General features: G+C 36.0%; 1 protein-coding gene across 1 annotated transcript in view; it reads left to right on the top strand.

Annotated features, from left to right (window-relative positions):
* Positions 1-24,772, top strand: part of CTTNBP2 (cortactin binding protein 2) — a 90,873-nt gene that overhangs the window by 40,108 nt on the left and 25,993 nt on the right. Inside the window, exons 4-9 of the mRNA XM_055712329.1 lie at positions 383-2,045; positions 8,671-8,874; positions 14,346-14,445; positions 17,780-17,930; positions 19,044-19,298; positions 22,427-22,544. Coding sequence (XP_055568304.1) covers positions 383-2,045; positions 8,671-8,874; positions 14,346-14,445; positions 17,780-17,930; positions 19,044-19,298; positions 22,427-22,544 — 2,491 coding nt within the window. The remainder of the gene's footprint in view (positions 1-382; positions 2,046-8,670; positions 8,875-14,345; positions 14,446-17,779; positions 17,931-19,043; positions 19,299-22,426; positions 22,545-24,772) is intronic.

Raw genomic sequence — 24,772 nt, 5'->3', positions numbered from 1 at the left:
AGCTCATCTCTTGCTTGTGTCTGGTTCCTTTACTGAGAAGAAGACTTTCTGTGATGTCTTATATCTAATTTCTGGAGAACAGATAGCTCCTCACTCAGGAATCAAAAGCATGTAATAACTTTGGAGAGTCTCTCTGTTTTTAACAGAGGAAAATAGCTGGACTTAGTTGGTCTCTGAATTGCTCTTTAGAGATGCTGATCTGTTTCTTTTACTTGTGTAAAATTATAGCACTTGTGTTAGATATGACAAATCACTTCCCTGGGGCAGACAGGTTATTTCAGGCATACTCTCAAAGGTTAAAATATCGATGTCAGGTTAATATGAGGTTATGTTGGAAGTCTTTATCTTGTTAATGAGAATTTTTCTTTATGATTTCTTACAGTTGGAAATGGAAAAATCTCAGTTACAGAATCTTGAGCTGGAGCATAAAAAGCTATCCACTCGTCTTGAAGAAGAACGAGGAAAGAACAAGCATGTAGTATTGATGCTAGTGAAAGAGTGTAAGCAGTTGTCTGGCCGAATTGTAGAGGAAGCCCAGAAACTGGAAGAAGTGATGTCAAAATTTGAAGAGGAAAAGAAAAAAGCTACCGAGCTGGAGGAGTCGCTTGCAGCTGAGAAACAAAGGAGCACACAAATGGAAGCTCAAATGGAAAAGCAGCTGTCTGAGTTTGACACGGAGAGAGAGCAGTTGCGTGCCAAACTTCATAGAGAGGAAGCACACACCAGTGACCTCAGAGAAGAGAGAGATAAAATGGTCAAAATGATTGAGCAATTAAAAAAAGAGAATGAAAGTAAAGCTAATCTTTCTCTTAAAAATAAAGATAAGAATAAAGATAGGAGTCTTGTTTCTGTTTCTGTTGAAACAGAAGAGCCAAGTTCAAGAACTGTTGCCTGCCAAACAGATACTGTGGTGATGGACAGTAGCACAGAAAATGTTAAGAAGTTGCCTTTGACTGTACCTGTAAAGCCGTCTACAGTGAACCCACTAGTGTCTGGCAATACAAAAATGAATGTGTGTGCCAATGCAGCATTTGTGAAGCCTGTCATTGATAGACAATCTTCATCTAGTGAACTTGTCCCTCCCACGACTCCTGTTCTTACACAGAATCAAAACAGAATTGAGGAAAACGGACCAAGTACAGGCTCATCACCTGATTTACCAAGTAGCACTCCCCCTTTTTCAAACAGTACTTCCCTTTGCGCCCCTGCAGCACCCACTGCCGCAGCTCAGAATTCCTCACTCACTTCATCTATGCACAGTTTGCATTCACCGTCTGCCAACACTACTGGGCATCTAGGCCTAAATCCACGCATCCAAGCAGCTAGATTTAGATTTCAAGCGAATGCAAATGATCAAGACCAAAATGGAAACACAACCCAAAGCCCTCCCTCAAGGGACATATCCCCTACGAGCCGTGATAACCTAGTTTCCAAACAGGTAGCTCGGAATACTGTTACCCAAGTCCTTTCAAGATTTACAAGCCCTCAGAGTGGTGCTCCATCACGGCCGGGGACATCACATTCAATGGAAGTTGGCACTTACCCCCCAGTTGGTAGAATGAGTTTAAAGACTCCCAGCGTATCAAGGATTGACAGAGGAAATCCTCCACCTATTCCTCCCAAAAAACCAGGGCTTTCGCAGACTCCTTCTCCACCACACCCACAGCTTAAAGTTTTAATGGATAGTAGTCGATCCCCAAATACAGGTACAAAAACTGACAGCAAAACCGTGACCTCACCTCTTTCAAGTTCACCACAAGGAATCAGGGTAATAAATGAGGAAATTATTTCTAAGTCCTCACCTCAGCTGCCACCAAAACCTGCTATAGATTTATCTGTGGCACCTGCAGGCTGTGCCATACCAGCCATAGCCTCATCTCAGGTGGGTGCCTGGCCTTCCCACTTCCCTGGACTGAACCAACCTGCATGTTCAGAAAATTCCTTTGTCATTCCCACCACCATTGCCTGTAGCTCCTCCATAAACCCTGTTAGTGCTTCATCCTGTAGACCATGTGATTCAGACAGCCTCCTGGTAACAGCATCAGGTAAAGGGATTGATATGCTACAAACCGTCTCCCTCTAAAATGTTTTGGTTTTCCTATATGTTTCTCATTTGCTTTATCTTTTTATACCTTTCTCTTTTTTTTTTTTTACTTTCTAAAAGCTGAAAATTTCATTTATATTTTTCCACATGCCAGGGGTATGGGAATTCTTTTGCTGATTAGTAACATTATAAATTAGTTTGCTTGCTGAAGGAGGTCTCCAAATTGAAGGCTTTTTTTTCTTAAAGGTAAAGACGAGTAATGTTTAAAGTAAGTGGGCTGCAGATTATGGTATACTAAAGAAACTCCTTCTTTTGTTTGGTTTTTAGTTTGGTTTGGTTTGGGGATTTTTTTGGTGAATGCTATTATTTTTGGACTTCAAAATGCTTTCTCAGTCTGAAATAATGTTTTGAAAACTACCTCTGCCAGTAGTATCTTACATGGAATATATATTTCAGTGCTTTGTGAATCTTTTAGAAAATAGGCCATAGCTGGGGCTACTGTATTCTCCTCTGGCATTAGATGTTCCCACGTTAAGGTATATAATTGCCTGGATAACAGTGCAGTTTCAAATATATCACTTCGTATCTATAGAATATCTTTTATTTTCATTTCAGTTTTTCTGTAGTTCTTCTGATTTTAGTTGTAGGCTTTGTTAATACTTGTGTGTGGCATCTCACAGGTTTGCTTCAACAGATCTCAGCAAAGGGTTGCTGTTGGAGAGTTTAAATATTGATAGGTCGAAGTCTGTAGTCAATGGGGCTATCTGCTATTCATTTTGCATTGCAGTGGGGACTTTGTGTGATTAATGTGCTGCCAACTTAAGGGTATCTTCTTGATGCAGTTAAATGAACAAAGGCAGCCCTGATCTACCTTTCGGCTAATTGTAGATCTCCTATAAAACTTTCTGTCAACATATTTCCCTCCTGCAATCAATATCACCAGAACATTAGTAGAAGCCCTTTAGCCTGACTTGGCACTGCAGTGAGGAAGACAGACACACAGTTATGGAACACTTCGAACCTTCATCAGCATTGAAGAATGAATGGTCTCAAATTTTCAACAGTTATTCTCAGTTCAGCTGTGATACTTCTGTCCCTCATAACTTTAGTCCCTGTATCATCATCATCTATAGGGTATAAAACCTGTGCACAGCTGGTCTGCTTCCATCACACAACCAATGACTTTCTGTTGGTAGCTGCAGTGCTGTCTGATAAGGCAGCTGAACTCACTCACCAGTCTTGGGGAAGCTGTTCCAAAAGCAGCGTGTGGCAAACTTACAGTTCACATTCTTCAGGAATTTTTATTCCCTTTCCACTTCACTGAAGACTTTCTTCATGTTTCTGGTGTAACCTAGTCATGGTTTTAGTGCTTGGCTGTGTACCATGCTGTCAGAATCCTCTCTCCTTTCTGAACTGTGCCATGAAAATATGAGCTCAGAAATCTTATATTCCATTTGTCTGCTGTGTCTCAGAGTTAACAGCCATGGGATTTGATGGCTGCCCATTAGTTGGCTGTTTTTCATATGGATGTCCTGAATTTTCGTCTTAAATTCTATTCCTAGCTGAGTCTGAGTGCCATGTCAGATAAATCATTGGTATGCCAGTATTCCAGATATTCCCCAAACCTCATTTACCTTCAGCGGCTGTTAAGCTCCATAATGGAATTAAAATTTCATCAAAAAAAAATAAATCTTAAGATTTTATTACATACAACAAATTATTGACAGATTCAGCTTCAAAGTGAATAGTTTTTGTAGGCAAGAGGCTGTCTTCCACAAATACTATTAGCATGAATCAGGCTGTATTATTTCAGTTAGTATTACATTAAGTAGATGATGTTTGGTATTCATCTGAGATAGTTTTTGAATATTTAAAAAAATAAATCTTCTATGTTAAAAATGAAATTACCACCACTTGACTTCATAACTCCATGTATCGTTATTGCTTTAGTTTGTGCTTCAAAGTTTGTTGTTGGTTTTTTTTTTCTTCGGAGAACAGCCTTTTAAACAGGGCTCCTCCACCAAATAGTCAATTTGTGTTTCTTATGAAATTTGTGACAGTTCTCAGAGGTAATTCTCAAAGACAGGAATTTTTTGTCAAAAACTGTTTTGGTGGTTTTTTAATTGTGCTGGTTTATGTGTTCAGGTTGCCTTTCTTCATTTAGAGTCCATTTGCTTGTTTTGGGGAGGGATGGAAACATTTGGGTTCATTTAATCCCCTTATAATCCTTGCTCTGAACATTTGATTCTGTTAGTATTTTGTAAGTGGTGGTGCTTTTTCTGAATTTTTGCAATTACAAATGGGAAACGTATCCCATAATCAGAAGTCTGCAAGGAAAGATTGCTTAAACTCTAGTTAGTGGTCTGCTGTTTTATTTTGTTAATAACGTTATTTTAATATCCCTTCTTGCTTGTTATGATATGTTATTTTAATATCCCTTCTTGACTGACCACAAACAGGCTCAAAGAAGTTTAATATCTTTTATCTGCCATATTCAAGTAAATATTCAGGAGCTTCTTTGTCTTTTACCCAAACTAATGCTTAAGTTTTATTGCACATATTCTCCAATCCCATTTTATTTAGGTTTTAAGGAATATTAATCTGTTTTGTCCAAGTGTTCTGGCGAACTTCAGAACTAAATAAACTTTGAGCAACAGATGTTATGCAAGCATGGAAAGATATTTCCTTCAAAATTCTGTGCTGAGAAGAGAGAAAAAAATAGATTTTATAAATATGTATGTCTTAGAAAAGATAAACCAAATTTAATAACACCATTTTCATTAAGATAATGGGGTCAGTAATGCCTGAATTCATGTCACTTATTCACTTTCTTTTTTTCAGTTGCTTTTTTAAGTATGACTTTTCTTGAAGTGAGCAACATCTAACAAGCTATAAATGCTACTGAAACCTCTTTACCATATCTGCATTTTCATGCCCTCTAGGCACAGGTTCGGTTATTTTATCAATATTCTGGTATATTTTAATCTGTCTTATTTACTTTTTTCAGAAAATGTTTAGAATTTCAATTTTGCTTTCAGTTAAAGCAGAGCATGGTGAAATCTTATCTGTATTTTATTGTATAGTAAGTAGTGAGCTTCAATCAGAATTTGTTCATTTTTTAAACAGTGCAAAACAAATTTAACATGAAAAAACACATTGAAATAATTTTTTTTTTTTTGGTCAATACATCCATGTTTCTTTCTTCTTACTGTGGAGTCAGACTTGATAATAGCCTAATCACTAAAGTATTTTATTTATTAATTTTAAAACTATCCTAGCTTTAAGAACATAGCAGCTGTTGTGTCTTGGTTCTGGAAAGAGCAACTATTAAGAGCAAACTTAAAATCACAGCAGCAATTCTTTCAGTTACGCATTCTGCTAAATTAATGTGACAGTACCTTGTTTTAGAGATCGGGCATTGTACTGCATGTTGCTTTTTTCATCCCTGGTACAAAAAGACATGAGCTTTTGTGATTACTGTTGAACAGAATGTACATAGAGAAATTACAATGAACATTTATGCCCTGATTCAAAAATCTGCAACAGTGTTTTCTTTAACTTCAGCCTTTGAACTAGTGCCAAAATGCTTCTGCTCTGTTTGGATTTCTACATTTCAATGGCTGTAAGACTTCAAAATGGAAACGATTCTAGGCAGTTGGATTTTCATACCCCTGGGATTTCTGCTTTCACTTTCTTCTTGGTTTTGCGCTTTCTGTGTCACTCTTCAATGAAGTATGTTTTTTATTTTGCTCGTTTCTATAATGATTGATTTATTCTCTATACAATTGGCTTCAAAGATAAAAGCAGGGGGGTGGGGGGGGTGGGGGGTGTATGGGACTGATCTAGGCTCTGAAATTAACCATCTCACATTCTGAAGCTGATGCCAGAAGCTGTTTTTGTCTATCCCTCTGCCCTTCATCACTGCATGCCCTACAAGCTTTCACAGATGATTCATATTTTCTAACTTTTTGCATCTGTAATGGCATACCTTATTTATTGGTATTTTCTAATGTTGGTGTATTTAGTTGGATTAATTCAGCTTTGTTGTATTGTTTTACATTGATAATAGAAGCTAAAGTTATGTTTATGTTACTGCCTGGGGTTTGTATCTTTCTCAGTAGAAGGTTTTCATCAATGATAACCTCATAGAATCATAGAGTGGTTTGGGTTGGAAGCACCTTAAAGTTCATGTAGTTCCAACCTCCCTGCCACGGGCAGGGACACCTTCCACTAGACCAGGCTGCTCAAAACCCCATCCAACCTGGCCTTGAACACTTCCAGGGATGGGACAGCATCATCATCATCATGATAATGGATTTCATTGCTGAATTGCAACAACATATTCTTCATTTCAGGGAGCTGAAATGAAATTTAAGATACCACATATGGCACACACACACAAAATCCTTTTATTTTGGCATTTCTGTTAATGATGCTTTAAAAAAACCAATACCAAAAAACCTAAACTATTTTCAATAAGGAAGGGAACTCGGAAATACTATTTACATTACAAAACTGCGTGGCAAAGTGAACTTCATATCTAAATCTTAGTGTCAGGCTCCACAGATTCCCCCAGATAATTCCAATATAACTTGAACAAAGAGTGTTAGCATCTGGAGTGCCACGCAAGCCATGTCCACTATCAGTTAACTACCATGGCAAGACAGTAAAAAATACAGGAATACTATTTTAAAAACATGTATATTTATATTTTTATATATAGTAACAGCTGCTGCACAGTTAGTTTCAAAGAATAACATAAGTTTGGAAAAATAAACACACTTTTATAATGGAAAGGAAGAACAAAAAATAATCTTCAGACCTTTGGGGATTTCATAAAAGTTAACTGTTCTCGAATATTGGAAGTGGAAATAAATTTTTTTACCACTTGAAGGATGTAGTTTACTTTGTATATTGCTTGGGTTTTTTTACAAACTTCAGAAAACACTCAAAATCCTCTGATTAAAAATATTGGAGAAATAAATATTAGTAAGTGTATTAATAGTCAGGAGGTAGCTTCAGAACTGAAGTTACATAAAGATGGATGGAGTTAACTTTACAGTTTATCATTGGTTTAAAGTGGGATTTATAGGGTAACTTCATAGCTGTAGTGATGACTTCTTGTAGTGAATATCAAATAAATTAGTTGAATAATAAGCTAATGTTATGAAAATACTGCAAATACATTTCCTTTACGTAAAAAACTAGTAAACTTAATTTGAGACAAATGTAGCTTACTTTAGAATCTAATATGAAAATACTCCAAGCATTTATTTTTATTGATTTGATCAAACTACATGTTTCTCATTGGGGCTGCTCAAATGATGGATTGTTGTGTAAGTCTGGACCTTAGTTAAAATTTGTCCGGATCTTGCAAGGTTCCCAATTCTATTTTTCCTATAGAATTCTGTTGGGAACTTCCATTTTATGATTTTGGTTTTCCAGAATAATAGAGCAGATCATCCCAGCATGGTAGAGCTACTACTACATGCTTTTTCTAGTTCTAGATGCTGGAGGTTGGATAGCACGTTTATCAGCTTGATGGAGCTGGAGGTAATGCCCTGCAGCTCCTCTTCTGTCTTGGGTGTTGCAGAACCACAGTAAAAGCTGTGTAAACTTGCTTTGTATTGTCAGAATTCAGCCTCATATAATAGCTTATATGTGGCCACAGAATAAAAAGTAATTTATTCAAGAGAAATATATAAAGTAGAATTTGGTAATAGTGAAAATAAGAAAAAAAATCTTTCTCCTATTTTTTTTTTTTTGCAGTCCTTAATCAAAGAAGAATGCACAAAATTTTCTATACCTTATGCAGCAAGTTTCATATTCTTAACAAACTCCCTACTAAAGCTGATAAGTAATGAACGTTTAACCAAGATAACTCCTAAGCTTTCAGAGCTTTGAATTGAATATTATTTTTTAACAGGGTGACTTGAAAGCTTTCACTCATAAATTTTATATAACCCCTTATTGATTCACATTGGACTATTTTATAATAAATTGTTTAAGTATTGCTGAGTAAAAGGAACATTACCTTAAGGTACAGTTCAGTGATAAATATATTTATTTCTGTATTTGTGTACATGATTTTTACATTTTATTGCAAACTTATTGGAAGATGCTTAAAGTTAATAAGGGCTCTGCAATTTGTCTGTGTAACTGCAGGTGAGATATAAATACTAAAGTTTGCACCAAGGCTGTAAAAGAGAATGAAATTTCATATGAAAAGTGTTTTCTCTTGGAAACTTTCTGTACATACTTAAAAAAGCCTTCCTGGCATATCAGAAATTACACTAAAACTTGTATAAACTTTTTGGTAGTTTCTGAATTTTAGTAATATAAAGTATTTTGAGACAACCAGCTGCTACTACAGTTCATAACAAGTTTCACATTAACCTTTTGTAACACAATCCTGTTCATTTGCATTAACAACTGTTACCCTATATGCAGTTTTTATTCTTCAGAGCACCTTCTAATGTATAGACAAAGCATCATCGCAAACCTTGTGTGCTATACTACACAATTCCTGTCATTTTGAAGATCCTTTTTAATTTTTAAAAGAACACAGAAAATGCAGAGCTTTATTTATGTGTCTTCCATCTAACTTCTGTTGCTTTAACTCACAGGCTGGTCTTCCTCCCTAACCCCTTTGTTAACAAGTGGTGGTCCTGTCCCCCTGGGTGGCAGGCCCACCCTTCTTCACCAAGCTGCTGCCCAGGGAAATGTCACTTTATTATCAATGCTGCTTAATGAAGAAGGACTGGACATTAATTACTCTTGTGAAGATGGCTATTCTGCCTTGTATTCTGCTGCTACGAACGGACATATAGGTAAGTGACACTAAGTTTTGTTACAATATTCATGTGAAATTGCGAAAGCTTATTTCATAAGTTTTTAATATTAGGTCAAATGCATGATTTTTTAAAAATGTGAAATTGAAACTGACATACAGATTATATGACAAAAGTCATACTATATTGTATATATAAGCTGTGCTTCTGGAGGCAGACTTATGGAACACAGAAAGCATTCTTGCTTGTGGTAACATTCTGCAGGAACACCCATTCTACTTCTCCACTCCTTTCCTCTAAAAAAACGCCAGATATCATCACCCATCACCCCATGCTCTGTGACAAACTAAAGATTTCTTTATAGCAAAGGCAACTTGAAAGAAACAACTTTTCTCTACAGGAACTAAGCAGGAAAGAATAGGTCATCACCAGGGTTTTGATCTTCTGCAGCAGTGGTGAAAATTATGGAAGATCATTTCAGAGTGGTGTGTTAGTTGGAAATAAAATGAATAGTCTTTCTTTTTGAACTTGATGAAACGGCCTTAGTTTTTTCTGTGGGCTCTACTTGAGATAGTTAACATTCTTCTTTTCCTTTTCCACACTACCTCAGTGGTCAGTCTCAAGGAGGTAGCATTTCTGAAACTTTCAACAGTCAGTCTTCATATTTTATGAATGTTTTTACGAAATGAGGCACATATGTTAATAACAGATACAAATTTCATGGATACAAACTGCAAGCGATAATTTTCCAGCTGTTAACATAAGGCTTTTGAACAGCAGCTTTCTTTTAAAATTCCAGTACACGTTACTATAGTTTTTTTCTACCTATGTAAAAATCTCCTAAATTCTTATATTGCAAATAATATCATTATGCTGTTTTGGACACTGAAGGTGAAAATGACAAATACCAATGACAAAAATTCCATTAAGTTTTAATAAAGTCAGGATTTTATTTTACAATAGAACATAGTACCTTCAAAGCTAGTACTTTCAGGAGTACTTTGTGATTTTATTTATTTATGTGTATGTCAGTGACATAATTGTAAAACCCCGATCCAGTGTTCAAAATACTATTTAGAGAGACTACTCTAATTATTTTTTTTTCTGAAGTATTTTAGAAATCAAAGTAAAGTTAGAATCCAGAATCGATAGCTAGGCAGATACTGTACATTTTTCTGACATGTTCAGGGTTAATTTTGTTACCAGCCACAGGGATAGGAAGAATTTTCCCTCTGTTCGGAATGGTATATTTTCTCTTTGCTTCCTAGGTGCTATGGTTTACTTTGTAGGAACATCTGGGGCTTTTCATCTGACAGATTCGTTGCTGTTGCCAAGACCCTTAAATATTGGAAAGGTCCTTTATTTTCTTCCTTTTTTTTTTTCTTGCAAATTTTATCTTTAGTATTAAACATCGATGTTTATTATATTGTGTGGATTTATTTCTTCCCCCTCACTGGATGTATGTTCTGTGGATTCTTTTAGGCTTACATCCATTTATCATTGCTGGTGTTTGTGGGAGACTGTAACTGACCCAATTCTTTACTCATCTTGTATTCCTAAAATGCTTCGAAGCAATTGCCATGATTTTCAGTTACAGTTACTGAGCAGCTCTTACTGACAGCAAAGGCAATTTGGTTTCTTGTTTTATTGTCAAAAATTTCAAATAAGAAGAACTTGACAGAAATATGAAAACACAATAATAAAACCAAGTACATGCATATGCATCCTGTAATTGTTTAGTATCTTCTACTTCTTAAAACAAAAAATATATTACAAAGTTTTAGTGTTGCTCTTCTATTTAGAGTTGACAGGATGTGAAAAACACTTTGTTGTACAAATCATTGCATTATAGCGACTAAATGGATTGTATGAATTCTGAATAAGGGAATCACACAGCAGCAGTATTGATGTCTCTTTAATACATTATATGAAAAAGGAGAGTAGTAGATTTATAATATTTTTGGAGAAAGGTTTTTGTGCTTAAATTTAATATGTAATCCTTTCTTTGTTACCTGCAGTTTGCTTCCAAGTGCATGGATAGATGCAGCTGTTCAAAGTGAAGACTTTTAAAAACAGATTTATGTAAAAATATGTAGCTTTAAGAGAGGAAGTATAAGAATAAATCTCTTAAGCTATTAAAAACAAATTTTAAACATTTTTTAATTAACCAGGTGGAAAGAAATGACGTAATTTGAGGAAGGATAAAATAATTTATTGTACAAATTTTTCATTCCATTGAGTAGGATTGTCAATGGTAAGTTACTGTCTTTTAGCTGGGTGGGCTTTTTTCCCCATGGAATCATAGAATCATTTAGGTTGGAAAAGACTCTTAAGATCATCAAGTCCAACCTCAAGACTTAACACATAAGCCTACCCTGGTGGGTGATTGCATCATGATTTAATTTATTGAGAATACTTTCAACCTGGAGTTAGTGACTAAATAGATTTGGAGATTTCAAGAACCCTTTTTTCTTCTAAGTCAACTAACCAGATTTTCTGATTTCTCCTGGGAAACAGTTGGCCAGAAGAAAAGAGTAGATCTAGACTCGTTAAGAGTCAGCATAATGAGTACCTCCCTTCAGAAACAAACAGCATGTTGCAGAGAGTCTGGAAAGAGTGGAAAATGATTGATCTCCACACATTTTCAGTGAAGAAATACAGTATTTGAGATGTATAGGTAACTAGAGAATGGTAGAGCACATTGTAACCAGCCTGGTGGCAGCAGCTGTTACATGCTTTCAGCCCAGTCTATAGAGAAAATTGAGTTACACAAGAGAAGAGAGCACTCAAATATTCTTTCCTATTCTGTCCTATTTGCAAAACACGCAGCCTTCCTGTTCCTCAACAGTTGCCTTTTGAGAGCTGCAGCTGAGGGTTTTTCGAGCGTGTGAAGCTCATAGCAGCTGCTTTGTTTCCTGCACGCACAATCCCCAGTTCTGCATGTCTGAAATGCAGAACTTCAACCCTAAAAATATATGCTAAATACTTTTGTCGTGTTTGAATGGACATGAGGAAGCTGTTCATTTTCTGTTTTAACTACTAGATTGGGATAGCTGAGCAGATCGTTTTGTCAGGCCGCCTTGATTTGATCCATTAACAAAGCAGGAGCCACTTCAGCCTGTTATGCACTTGGTAACATGTAGAGTAGTTCACGTAGCTAATATATCTGCTTGTCTGTATTGTGTTGCTGATCCTGACCATTCTCTGCCACACACGAGGTGACTGACAGAGTGAAATAATAAGAATTCCTGAAACTGAGATGTGAAGAGAATAATAATATCTTTTGGACTCAGCTATGTGCTAATCATATGCATTTATGGTATAATCAATTCTCTTCTGTCCTGAGTATTTGGAGGCTGTGGCGCCCTGATTGATAGGAAAAACTGGAATGATGTGGGAAGTAGAAAGGAGTGAGGTGCAGAGACATACAGCTACATGGAGTCAGCTCTGCCGAGCCACTGGATGTATCTGCATGGTGTTTGCCAGCACTCTGGAAGAACTAACTACCCAGCTGTGGTCGAGAGCAGTAAAGTCTCCAGGTGTTTGTGCTAATACGCTTCCATGTTTTGCTTTTGCTTTGACCAAAACGTTGGAACTGAGTGACAGCATCAATGTCTGTCTTGTGCCTGCCCTTTCGCCCGGTCCTCTCCACTGCTGATCACTTCTGTGGCAGACAGCAGTGAACCAGAGTTAATGAGTCTGGACTGACCCAAATTGCCCTTCTCCAAATCCCATTCAAAAGTCCATCCAGAGGACCCAGGCTTCTTGGAGATAATTGCTTTTTTTACTTGGTACGCCACCAGAACAGGTCATGTAGAGCTTACTCGCTCACGTGGTACGCCTTGTGAAAGTAGCTGTATTTCCTCATGCTTGCACCTGTCCCTGAGAATAAACAGCTCTTTACAGTGATCTTCATCAGAAACAGTATTTCCACATAGATAAGCTACCACCTGAATGATCTGCCAATCAATAATTATGAGTTAACCATACCTTTCTAGAAAGGTGGTCTTGTTCTGTGTGTTCTTCATGGCTTTTGCATGGCTAACATATGCTTTATAAAGAAACCAAAGAGTATTCTAGTCAAATACTTGAAACTGCTAGAAGAAAATTTTTTTCAACATCCTTCATAAACTGTAAAAGTATTCCAGGTTGTCAAACAGGAATCTGTACTTTCAAGTTAATTGTCTAATATAAGACTGGGATTGACAATGGAAAGAGGGGAAAAAAATGTCACTGTTAGCAGAGTATTTTTTCTGTTACAAAGTGATTGAAAATATAATTTGATTTTAATTGGTATTATCTTACAAGTGGAAATACTAGGTTAGTTAGTTAACTGAAAGCTTCTCTATGATTTTAAAAAAATTATTACAGATGAAGTCCTGGTAGCTTATACTGAAAACCAATTTTTAATTTTTTTTTTTTAAAAAGACATTTCAGATCAGATTACTTACTTAAAAATTTAAGACTCTTAATTTACATTATAATAATTTATAGTGTTTTAAAATCTTCTTTCTTAATGTTAAATCATTTATTTGATCAACTCCACAACATCTGTATTAATATTTGAAAGAATTGTAACAGGAGTAAATACATTCAGGAATGGTTCAGGGTAGTCAGGTTTCTCAGTAATTCTAAATATTATGTTTCTGATATCTAGAAATAAGCTTCAGTAGCAAAGCTGGGCTCCAGGACGTTACAGAGGGCTGGAACAGAGTGCACTAAGCGTGCTCAGAAATCAACTCGGGAGTTTATACCTGGTGCCCCAGCTGAGCTTATTTTCAAAGTAGTAGTTTCAGCTACAAAAGACTTGTTTTATTTTGGTTTGAATTTCAAGAATATAAAGCAGGTTAGGTATTTCTTCAAACTTAATTGCATCAAACGATATTCCAATTTGTGGATGAAAAGCAGTCTAATTACTGTGTAATTAATGATCTTAATTTAGCTGTAGGATGATGGAATCAAACTGGTACTATTTTTAGCATGTCGTTTTGGAAATATATGAATGGGAATGGTTTGGGGAGGTTTGAGTTTGTCAGCTTATCTTATTTGTCATTGCAATCCTAAGTCAAAGTGTCCTAAAAAGAAGACTGGCCAGTGTGCTGCCTGAGTTACGTGTAGCTTGTGAGCATCTCTCCTGTGGCCATCGTATTTGGGATGCGTCACATGACTGCCAGTGGGACTGTGCTGCCTTTAGAGGCTGCTGGATACTTTGAATACCCCACTTCGTAGGTATGTTACCTAACCCTGTGGGAGTTGCCAGTGATGGGCACATATTTGGATCCCGGTAGAACCCAATCCAAGCCCTTTTTGCAAGAGTGGTGGTGCCCCAGGGAGTCTGTTCTCACCTCTCTCCTGCAAACTACTTCCGGACCTTCTGCTTTGGTTCCCCAAGGTGTATGGTGTATAGTGAAAAAGACTGGCTGCTGTTACCCCTTGAGAAGTTTTTAACTTCTGGTAGTTTTAAGCACTTGTTTTTGTTGTATCAGTCTATGTTTTTGCTGAATTTATAGATTGTGTGAGATTGCTGCTGACTGCAGAAGCGCAAGTGGATGCTGCTGATAAAAATGGCTTTACACCCTTGTGTTCAGCAGTTGCTCAGGGACATGTCAAGTAAGTGAAGTCTTGAGATTTTGCCTGTCAACTATTACAGAATTTTATATTCTCTTTACATTATATTATATACTTTTTTCATTACATTACTTTTGCATTCTTAGGTCCAAATTCATTTAGCTGTCATTTATTGAAAGCAGCTACTAAAACTCATATTCATATGCCATTCTGGTTTTAATTTTTTTCATTTGTTTTGTTTCCCATTGCAGCTCTTCAGGTTGCTGAACACACATGTATTCTTAGTAATCACAGTATGATACTGGTCTATGTGGGCATCATACCTTTGAATTTCTTAATTTTCTTCATATTATCAACCATGATACAGGATTAACAGAGGAAGGAGGAAAAATTATTTTTGCACTGATTTTTTTTGAAGCACAGAAAACTATCATGTTCAGTGACAAAAGAACATTTGTCTGAACATTCTCCTGAGTGATATAGAATGGGATACTTTAAACAACAAAACATTTTTTAAGGTTTAAGTAGATTTGAAAAACAGAAAATTATGAGTCAAAGGATATTTCTAGAACATTTTCTCAAAATGTAGTTAAAGTAATTTCCTTTTACTTTTGAAGCTCCTAACATTATAAAGATTGGTGTTTTTTGACAGCATGATTAGAAAATACTTTATTCTTTTTTTATACTGAGAACCAGTACAGAACAGTTCACCTAGATGATTGATTTTTTTCCTCCCTTTTCCTCTTTTCGTCAGAAGAGCTGAAGGCTGATGATGTGTTTCTGCTCTGCAGCTTTGCTGTGTACCATAAAACCATAGGAAACAGAGCTGAAAGTTGGCAACAACCATTAGATAACCTCTTCCAGAGCATCCTTTCCTAGATAAAATGATTTTACAAATGGAGAAAGTCTTCAACAGCATGACTAGGAATCTGTACTACAGACTTCACCTTCATTTTATGTTATCTTTGGGTTTGATTATCTTTTAGTTTTTTTATTCTTTTAATGCTGCATTTTAGTATTTTTACTCTGATACAGTAACATATAGGGCTCAGTCTTTGAATGTTATCATACTGTGATAGGCCCTGACCCAATGAGGAAGAGCGGGATCCCTGTCCTTCTCATGGTCTTCCATGAGTATATAAGGATCATCAAAAATTTTTGCCACTTCTTGGAAGACTTCAAGCTTATCAGCCAACGGGCATCTTTTACTGGAAGTCTTAATCCAGAGGTAGCAGATTCTCACTAAGTGTTTTCAGCACAAAAATAAACATATAAGTTAAATGTTTTGGTGTTTTACCTAAAATCTGTAAAAAGTACATGTGACTTGACAAGGCAAACCAAAAATATACTCTTCATATTCTTCTGCTAACATAAGTATCTTGGACTTTGTTTAAATAGGCAGCTGTTTATTTCTCTGACTTACCCTCACGGTACTTTGCTATATATCATCTGCTGTGTTATGATGTTGCAGACTTTATATTCTTTTTCCCTTAGAGTTACCTATGTAGTATGATATCCTTAAACACTTTTCATGCTTTCACTTTTTTTAGCTACTAAACAAAACCTGAATTTTAAAAGGGAGCATGGAATAATAGCGAGGTCGACAAAAAATATGTAGGATACAACGAATGCTTCAGGATCTTTGATTTCTTGATCACTTCAAAGTTCTGGCTCAGAAAATTTCTTATAGGCAGAATTTGGGCAGTAGTACAGTCTGTCCCCTTTCAAGCATTGTGTGGCGTAGTCTGTGTTGTACTACAGCACTGAGAATCTGGTGTTAATGAGCACTAAACTATCAATTACCCAGTACTTGTATGTGCTAGATTTGCTAGCCAGTCCCCTGTGACGTGTTCATTAATTTTATTCCTGAACTGAGACAATACTGTTGTTCCAGCCCTAGTTACATAGTCAGAAGGAAAAAAAAAAAAAAAGTATAGTTTTTTGAGACTCTTCAGTAATACCACCAATTCAGAAAATGCTCTTAGGAGAAACTTTCAAAGCAAAAAAGGCCAGGCTGGGTTGACCTTACCTGATCTTGAGGTCGAAAGTCAATATAGTATTTCCAGGATCATTAAATAGAATGCAAAACAACAAAACAGGTATTTTTAACATAGCAGACTTAAAACTCAGTCTGACTTGCTCTATGGAGTTGTCTTGTTATGAGCCCATCTTAAGATGATTTTTGTGACTGTATGGTTAGGGTACATGTTCGACATTTGATAAGGTAGAGCATTACTTTTATTCGTATTTTTTCTGTTGATCATTTTCAGAAAGCACAGCTGAGTAATTCATATTAGTGTTATCTGTTTTACTGTCTTCTAAAACTGCATTTTATCTTGAACTTGATTGATTGTCTAACAAAAAAAAATACTTGTGATTTTTTTAATTTGTGATTTCTTACATACTTATATATACCTTTACATTGTTTTAAATATTTAGTCATCCTCTTTGTTATAGTATGATCTCCTAACCAGTAGTTATTTGGCATTACATTAATTGCTTTGAGGCTTCCTTGTTGATATCCTTCTATTTTTATGGGGTGATAAATATTGAGCCAGAGAGATATGGAATTATCTTTGTAGCACTTGTTTGAACTGCAGAGGTAATAGACTGGCATCAAGATTTTTCTAAAGTCTTTAGAGTCGTTGAAAAGCCAGGTTTGGGAAGGGAAAGGGGGCCAACCCTGGCACAAGAACTGGAAAGAAAACTGGATCTACTGCAGGAAGTACAGGATCTTGGATCCATGTAATGGATCCAATAAATGCTGGTCTCTAGTGAGTCACTCTGCAGCGCTCTGCCTCATCTTCTGTCCTCCCTAATGCAGCAGCTGTTACCAGCACAACCCAAGCCATCCTTCTGGAGCAGCCTCCGTTCAGGGATGTGAGTGGTAGGTAGTGCCATAGCTGGTTTGTTGTCCCCACCAAGTTACTCCCTTAGACCGGTGTCCCTTTTGTTGATATCTAAAGCTAGCATTCGTCCTTTTTTTTCCCTTTTCTTTTTAAAACTATTTTAAATATCAGAAAAATCAATGATCAGTCATTGAAAATCAATGTTCCTTTTTTTCTCAGCTGAAGGTTTTTCTTAAGCAGCTGCCATCAGGTTTTTATTAGCCTTCTGAAATTAAATTTTTTACATTCACAGTTTTTAAATGCAGCTATGGTAGTTTAAGACTTATGGGTTTAAAGTAACCTGATTTTCTGTGGTTATACCTGTGTGTGAAATTATACCTTATACTATGGGATGGATAAAATCACAGGTAGATCTGTGTCTATCAAATCAGTACTTTATAAAAAAAAAACATTTAAATGGTGTAAGTTATAAAGAGGTTTTGGATGTTTAACAGAAGATGATTTTACTACCTTATTGTTTGCTGTAGGTGTGCAGAATTATTAATCATGTATCAGGCTGATATTAACCATGCTGCTGAAAGAGGACAGACACCTTTGTACCTGGCCTGTAAAAATGGAAATAGCAATTGTATTAAGCTATTGTTGGAAGGTGGAGCAGATCGAACAGTCAAAACCAGTGTAAGTTAAAATAATTTGTAAAGTTAAAGTGCCTTGTGTAGTACTGAATAACTGCAAACAGGTAGGAGATATTTACATTAAACATTTAGTTAAAGTTTTCTTCAAAGCTGCAATAAACCATGTAATTTGAAATAATATTTTGTTCTTTTCATTATAGTTTCTGTTTTTTTTAAAGCTGTGTATTGTCTAAAAATCTCTGAAATTATGTGACTTCGATATAATTTTAAATATTTCAGATTCCACCTGCAGTTTGCTGCAGACTTTTCTTCAGCACTGGATTTGCAAAGCAGGACTCTTCTGTTTTGACTTATTTTTAAGGTGGAGAAGTGGAGATAGGGAATGTTAGGGTGCTTTATTGTTGTCCTTGAGTGGATCCCCACCCCCAAATTTGTCAGCCAGTATTTTAAAGTCTCACATATCATAAATGGGAGAATATGGGGAAGAAGAATTATCTACAGGAGAAAAGGAGGAGGACTGCCTCAAAATGAACATCTAGGTGTTGCCTTTTTCAGGTGCTTTCCTGAAGTTTTTCTTAAGACTTTGATGCAAATATTACAATAAATGTTGGTTGTAGGCTTTCCAGAAACACAGCACAATGACTATTAGCTTCACAATACATTCTGCTCCTCTCTTATAGTGAAATTTTTTGATTCATTTATTTTGGATTTGGAACGTAAATATATTTGACTTAAATGAGAGAAAGTTGTGATGTCAAAACCATGAAAATACCTGACTGCTAAATCGATTAATGCAACATTAAACAAATTATTGATAGAATCCATGGTAGTTTGGTACATGATAAGAAAACAGTTTATTAACAGCATGTAAGTCCTATATCACTTAGACTCTCCCAAAAATTATTGAAGTCTCTGTTGGACTGTCCTTGGAGCAAGCTGTAAAATTTTCTTTCTGTTACATTTTCTTCCCTCTCTTTCTTCCACCTCAGACACATATGAGCAACTGTTTTCCCAAAGGATTATTATATCACTCTTGCTTAACTTTTTAATTTCCAGGCAAAGCTTTCCATTCAGATTCATTGCTGATGTAAGTTCTGCAAACATTTTTCTATGCATTTGGTTGGAGTGTGCTTTCTGCTTTTTTTTTTTTTTTTAGGATGGCTGGTCACCAATTCACGCAGCAGTGGATTCTGGTAATGTTGACAGTCTCAAGCTCCTTATGTACTATGGAAAGCCAAACAATGGGAACCCTTTGACTGATGCAGAGACTAATTTAGACTACTTTGATTTGGAGAAGCGAGAAGACAACTATGGCAGTAGCATAAAGCCTGTTATTTCTGCAGATCTCATCAACCATGCTGACAAAGAGGGTTGGACTGCTGCCCACATAGCAGCATCAAAAGGCTTTAAGGTCAGTCTGTGTGAACAAGTTACAGTAACCTGATAGAATTTAGGCAAGATAATCCTTTCTTATCTTTGAAGAACTAAAACTTAGATGTCAAATATAAGTTTGTTATCTAGTTTATTGTCACAATTGATTTAACAGAGAGAGAGAGGTATTTCTAGTGGACAATTCACCCTAGAAGTTAGGTGTCAAATGGAGTGAAGTGTCATATTTAGGTGTCTATTTCTTTTGGGATGACAATAAAAAGACAAAACATGATTACCTGAGATTCAGTTTTTCAAAGTTAAGGCAAGGTGAATCCTATCCTAAATGCCAACTCATTGGGTGTCATGTACTTATTAGTGGAACATAGTTTCTTGTTACAGTTAGAGACGATTTAGCTATAAAGGATTTTTCCAGAGGGAAGGAGGGAAGAGAAAGAAATTTAAGGATTAGATTTGTGCCATAACACATTGTTCAATTTGTTGTTTGGGGCAATCTTTTTAGCAGGCAGCGAGTAAGTTTTTTGGGGGGTGGGATAACTGATGACATGGAGAATGACCTGACAGCTCTTACTGATAATAAACATGAAGATTTCTGGAAAATGAATATTACTTGAAGTATTTGGTATCAGGAGCTTTAAACTTCTAACACTGACTGTTTAAAGGATTATTATTTTTTTAATGACAGCTGTCAGTCACAACTGTGAAACTTTTACCCGGGGAGAAAATAGGGGATACTAAACCCAGAAGAGAGTGAATTTTAGGAAAATACAGTCCAAGACTATGAAAATCAGCTTGTGATTGCATGCTTAATTCAATATCTATTATTATATTTGCTTTTTTTCCTGATAAATTTACTATGATAAATTCAAAATATACACAAATTTAAGATTCAGTTTATTAAACTATTTTTTTTAGAGACTAGCCACCGATCACTCAGCATTTTGCATTACAGAGTCTGGATTCCGTGACCAATGTCTGTTAGGCAGGAATAGACTCTTATTTCAGTATCCACTCATCTAATTTGAGATGGAGTTTAAGGTATTTGTTATAGTCTGCAAATACCTAAATAGCATGCGGTATGTTGATTCTTTCTGCAATAATATAATCCTCAGGACATTGGAAGCTAGCTTTTATTTACTAAGAGGGGCTTCAGCTAGTTGTTCTCTCTGAAGGCTCTGGCGCTGGAAGTCTTCAGACATACCTATCGTGAATAGCTCAGTTTTGAGTCTCTGAGCACATTCCAAGTCAGCTGTTCAATAATGTCTCTGTCGAGGGTTGAAGTTATTCTTTTAGGTGATGAAGGCAATATACAGCTGGCAGTCAGATTCCTGGTTTCAGTGCTGCAGAGATTTTGTACAATTGTATTTGATTAAGATGCATTTATTGACTTGAGATGTTTGAGATATGAAAAAGCTAAAGAAAGCTTAATAGCCATCTTCAAGCACTGTTAATACTTCATTCTCTAATCCTTTATCTGCACTGCATGTCATTCATGACACTATATAATAGTCGCATATAAACAGTGCTGGCACTTTCACCCTTCTCTGAGATTGGTAGGTGCCATTCTTTACACATGAATTAAGCTGTGGCATCTTGGCTGCTGTTTCATAGGCAACAGAACCAACAAAACTTCCCATTTTACTAAGGGAATAAGCCTCATTTCTTTGTTCTCTTCTACTTGTTTCTTCCCTCTTCTCACTTTCAGCCTCACGGTTCGGTCCTTTGCCTTCTGCTGACTTTGCCATTCATTGCACCCATTTGAGAGACAAGAGTTAACTTACTAACCTGGCAAGAAACTATGCTCCTTTTTTTTTTCTGGTCTATTTTCTTCTGGCAAAGTTAGTGAGCTAATTGATTTTTAAGAGTTTCTTACAAGTGCTGGAGCCACAATCTGGTAAAATTTCATCTCACAGGGAAATACAGCTTGAAATGACTGTTATGTTTATGAAAGGCGTTAAGAGTACCAGATATACTGACAAAAGTCTTTCTGTTAGAACAGCTACAAAATTGAAACCAGTAGCCAAACCTGCAACAAGCCACTGTGCTGAGTCCAAATACTTAATAGCTGCTTCTCTGTGTTTTCAGGGTCTCGTTTCCCTACTATCTAAACCTCAGAGGTTTTCAATACAGTATTAACTAATGTAATTTTTGGTGGTGTCTAATTCTAATATGGCTATCTGTCCTTGAAAGGCATGTTTGAGGATGACAAAGGTTTCATGAAGGCCACCCGTATTGTTGCTCCATCGGTCTTCTGATCACTGATCAATCGATGTTTGAATGTAATTTTGTGAGGGCATTTTTTTCTCCTGCTAGTTTGGAAGGATCTATAAAATTGGATTTTTTTATGTTACAGTATGATTGTACCAATACAAATGTATCTGCTAGTAGCTTCTTTTTAATGAATTTTAATGATTTTTTGCTTTTCTTGAGCTTTTGTTGACTTTTTTAAAGTCTTTGAATTTTAAGAGGACATCATGTTGGCATCCACAAAATGTTTGTCTTCTGAGTTTAATAGAAATGCATTTTTATTTCTATGCATTGTTACTATGCTTGCACAAATTCAGATTTACCTGCCAAAGAAGAGGCTTGCAAGGTGATTTTGAAATTAGTGTTTTTCTTTTGCTGTGTCCCATTCAGATGTCAGGCACAATGGGAACTTGTACTTGGTGAATTGCAAAGTTAAAATTGATTTTATGGATTGCCATCTGAATAGATTCATTAATGAGTCTGTGTTAAGCTTTAGAATTGCTTTTCTAGTGTTGACTGAACATTGAAGCCAAGATGTTCAAAACAGGATGCGTAGCTGGGCATGTTTCCTTACGTGAATACCTAAACTAGTGGGCAGATGTTAAGAATTTCTCAATTCAACTGATCAGCACTTGAGGCTTGAAGACTGTAGAAGCCTGGCAGCATATGTTCTGCTTTTTCAGAATCTTGATTTGAGACTTTCAAGTCTGCTATAAAACATTTTTACTTCTGGTTTTCAACTCTGTGAGGAACATCATTTGGATGCTTATATACGAAAACTCCATAGCTGACTATCTTTGGAAATACATGTGTAAGAATTTCATTTAGTAGTCTAACTGCATATTGATAGAACACTTTAATGCAGCAAATGTACAAGTAAATAATGCAGTTCTTACTTTGCAGAACTGTCTAGAAATCCTTTGTAGCCATGGTGGACTAGAGGCTGAGAGAAAAGATAAGTGTAATCGAACATTGCATGATGTTGCTACTGATGATTGCAAACATCTCCTAGAAAACTTAAGTAAGTAAATGCTATCAGCACTATATAAAAATGCTTTTAGTAAAGAGCTCATGGGACAAAAATGAGAAATATGAAAATAGCAGTCGTCACTTTTTTGGCACCACAAAAACCAAACAAGTTTCTACTCTCCAGATTTTGTAAGAGTGTATGATAAAATTTTGTTGGAGGTTATTAAATGACTTAGGTCTTTCTTTTTAAACCGTTTGAAAAGATGGTGTATATTGTACATGTGAAAACATCTATATTCTCCTAAAATTTCTGAGTTTAATATTAGTAATTACTTTTTCCAGAGCTATAATCCTCCTCTTATCTTTCCTTCAAATTCTTGCAGAACAATCACTTGATGGTGGATAGTTGTCAAATTTCTTAGGCCAAGGCAATCATCTATTCCTGTCTGAATCTCTTTTTAGAGCATAGTTTTATTTGTAATTTGTTTCTTGTTGAGGGAATTGCTTTTTTTATTCTTCAAAAAAAGTCTTACAGACAACATGAAAGAACTTCTTTTTTCCAACATTTATAACTTCTGTTAGAAGGTTGTTCTTCTGTTGGAACCTGTCATCTTCCTTCTCTAAGTTTTCTCAAAAATCAGTAAACCAGGCTGAACTGTGTATTTCTTGAGTTAGAACTTGCAAGTTCTGTGTTTTCTGTTTCTCTGCATACTCAGAAGTATTTCTTTGTAGATTTGGACGCTTCATATTTATTCACTTTTTTGGTGTTTGTGTTGTGGGTAGTCAAGGTCATTGATTATCAACAAATTAGGGAAGCTTTGTGTGTGCTTCTTCTGATTTTCCTCTTCAGCTAGCAGAGTATCTATGTTCTTGTCATTTTACTGTTGGTGCAGAGAGGAACACAACTCACTTTCTATTAGAAATTCCTCTGGGGTCTACTTCTTTATCAGACTGAAGCCAGTTACTGATGGCTTAATCTGTAGCCTGTTAAATTGATGCTTGTAGTATTTTCATCAGTCTTAGTACCTTGTTTCTCTGATCAGGCTTATCATGAATTCGGCTGCTTTTGTCAGGTCAGGTCAGAACCTTTGGACTCCTTTTCTCTTCTGTTTCATTTGTTAAGCCTGTAGATAACATCAATGCCATCATAATTAATTCTTCACCCCCGCCAATATCTGATCTGTGGAAGCTTGGAAACAAGAGTTTCATCTGGGTATACACCGTAACAAGGCAAGGCTGCGTTGGGGTAAGCTGCGTATGTACTATCCTCTACCTTCCTCACAGTCCAGGAAGGTTTCTGCTGTAGGGTGTTCCATGCATGTAGGACAGGAGGATGTCCTCCAGCAGATCTGAGCCATGACTGCCAGCTGTGCTGTAGAGGTCACATGCGCTGAAATTGAGGCATATGCTGTACCTCTGTCCTAGGGGCCTGATTCCGTGTAGAGAACTCTGTATTTCTTATAGTCATTGCTCATTTCCCTGAGGTCCAGCCTTCAGAAGGGCAAGCCTTTGATACATTGCTCACAATCCCACATCTGAAGGATGCCTTTGAGTAATCTTTTCCCTATGGTAGGCTACTGGATTTAAAACAGACTTTTTTCTGACATTAGAAAAGCTTCATTGGTTTCTATCAGCTTAAGATTTAGCTTCTGAACTCAAAAGCAAAACTAAAATCATGTTGCAAGATTTCATAATCTGATATTTTTTTTTTTTTTGTGGTGCACTTATTTTTAATTTCAGGGATAATTTCCAAAAAGTATTGTTTTGGCATTAGTTAGAAGGCAGTTTCATTTTCACCTTGAGTCATCTAAATGTTTTATATTAGACTGCTGCTTCTGTTGAGTTGTATTCCATTTTTCAGAGCAAGATTTAAAATATAATCATTAAATTAATTTTGTTTCTAGAATATGCATAGAAATTTCCTACTTTCTTTTTTATATGTTTTGTCAGTTTATTCTATAGTAAATCAAAGATAGACTTCCAAGTGACTTTTCTGTCTTGGCTCTTAGGATTTTACTTAAAGACATTTGATTCAGCTAACTGTGTTTTCCATTTGTGCACAAAAGCCAGAAAATTCCTTTCTGCATTGACAATAAAAATGTGCACAACCACAATAATCTAAAACATTAAGACACAACCTACCATCTGTCTTAATTTATAAAAAATTAGTCTGTAAAGAGGAAATAAAAGATTAAGTAAGTTTTCTCTTGTTTCCTGTTATTTAAGCGTAATAATAATTTTTTTGTAAAGTAAAAAAAGAAATGTTGTTTGTTTTTCATC

This window comes from Falco cherrug, chromosome 5 (assembly GCF_023634085.1).
Source record: "Falco cherrug isolate bFalChe1 chromosome 5, bFalChe1.pri, whole genome shotgun sequence".
Lineage (NCBI taxonomy): Eukaryota > Metazoa > Chordata > Aves > Falconiformes > Falconidae > Falco > Falco cherrug.
This window is presented reverse-complemented; position numbering and strand designations above follow the sequence as displayed.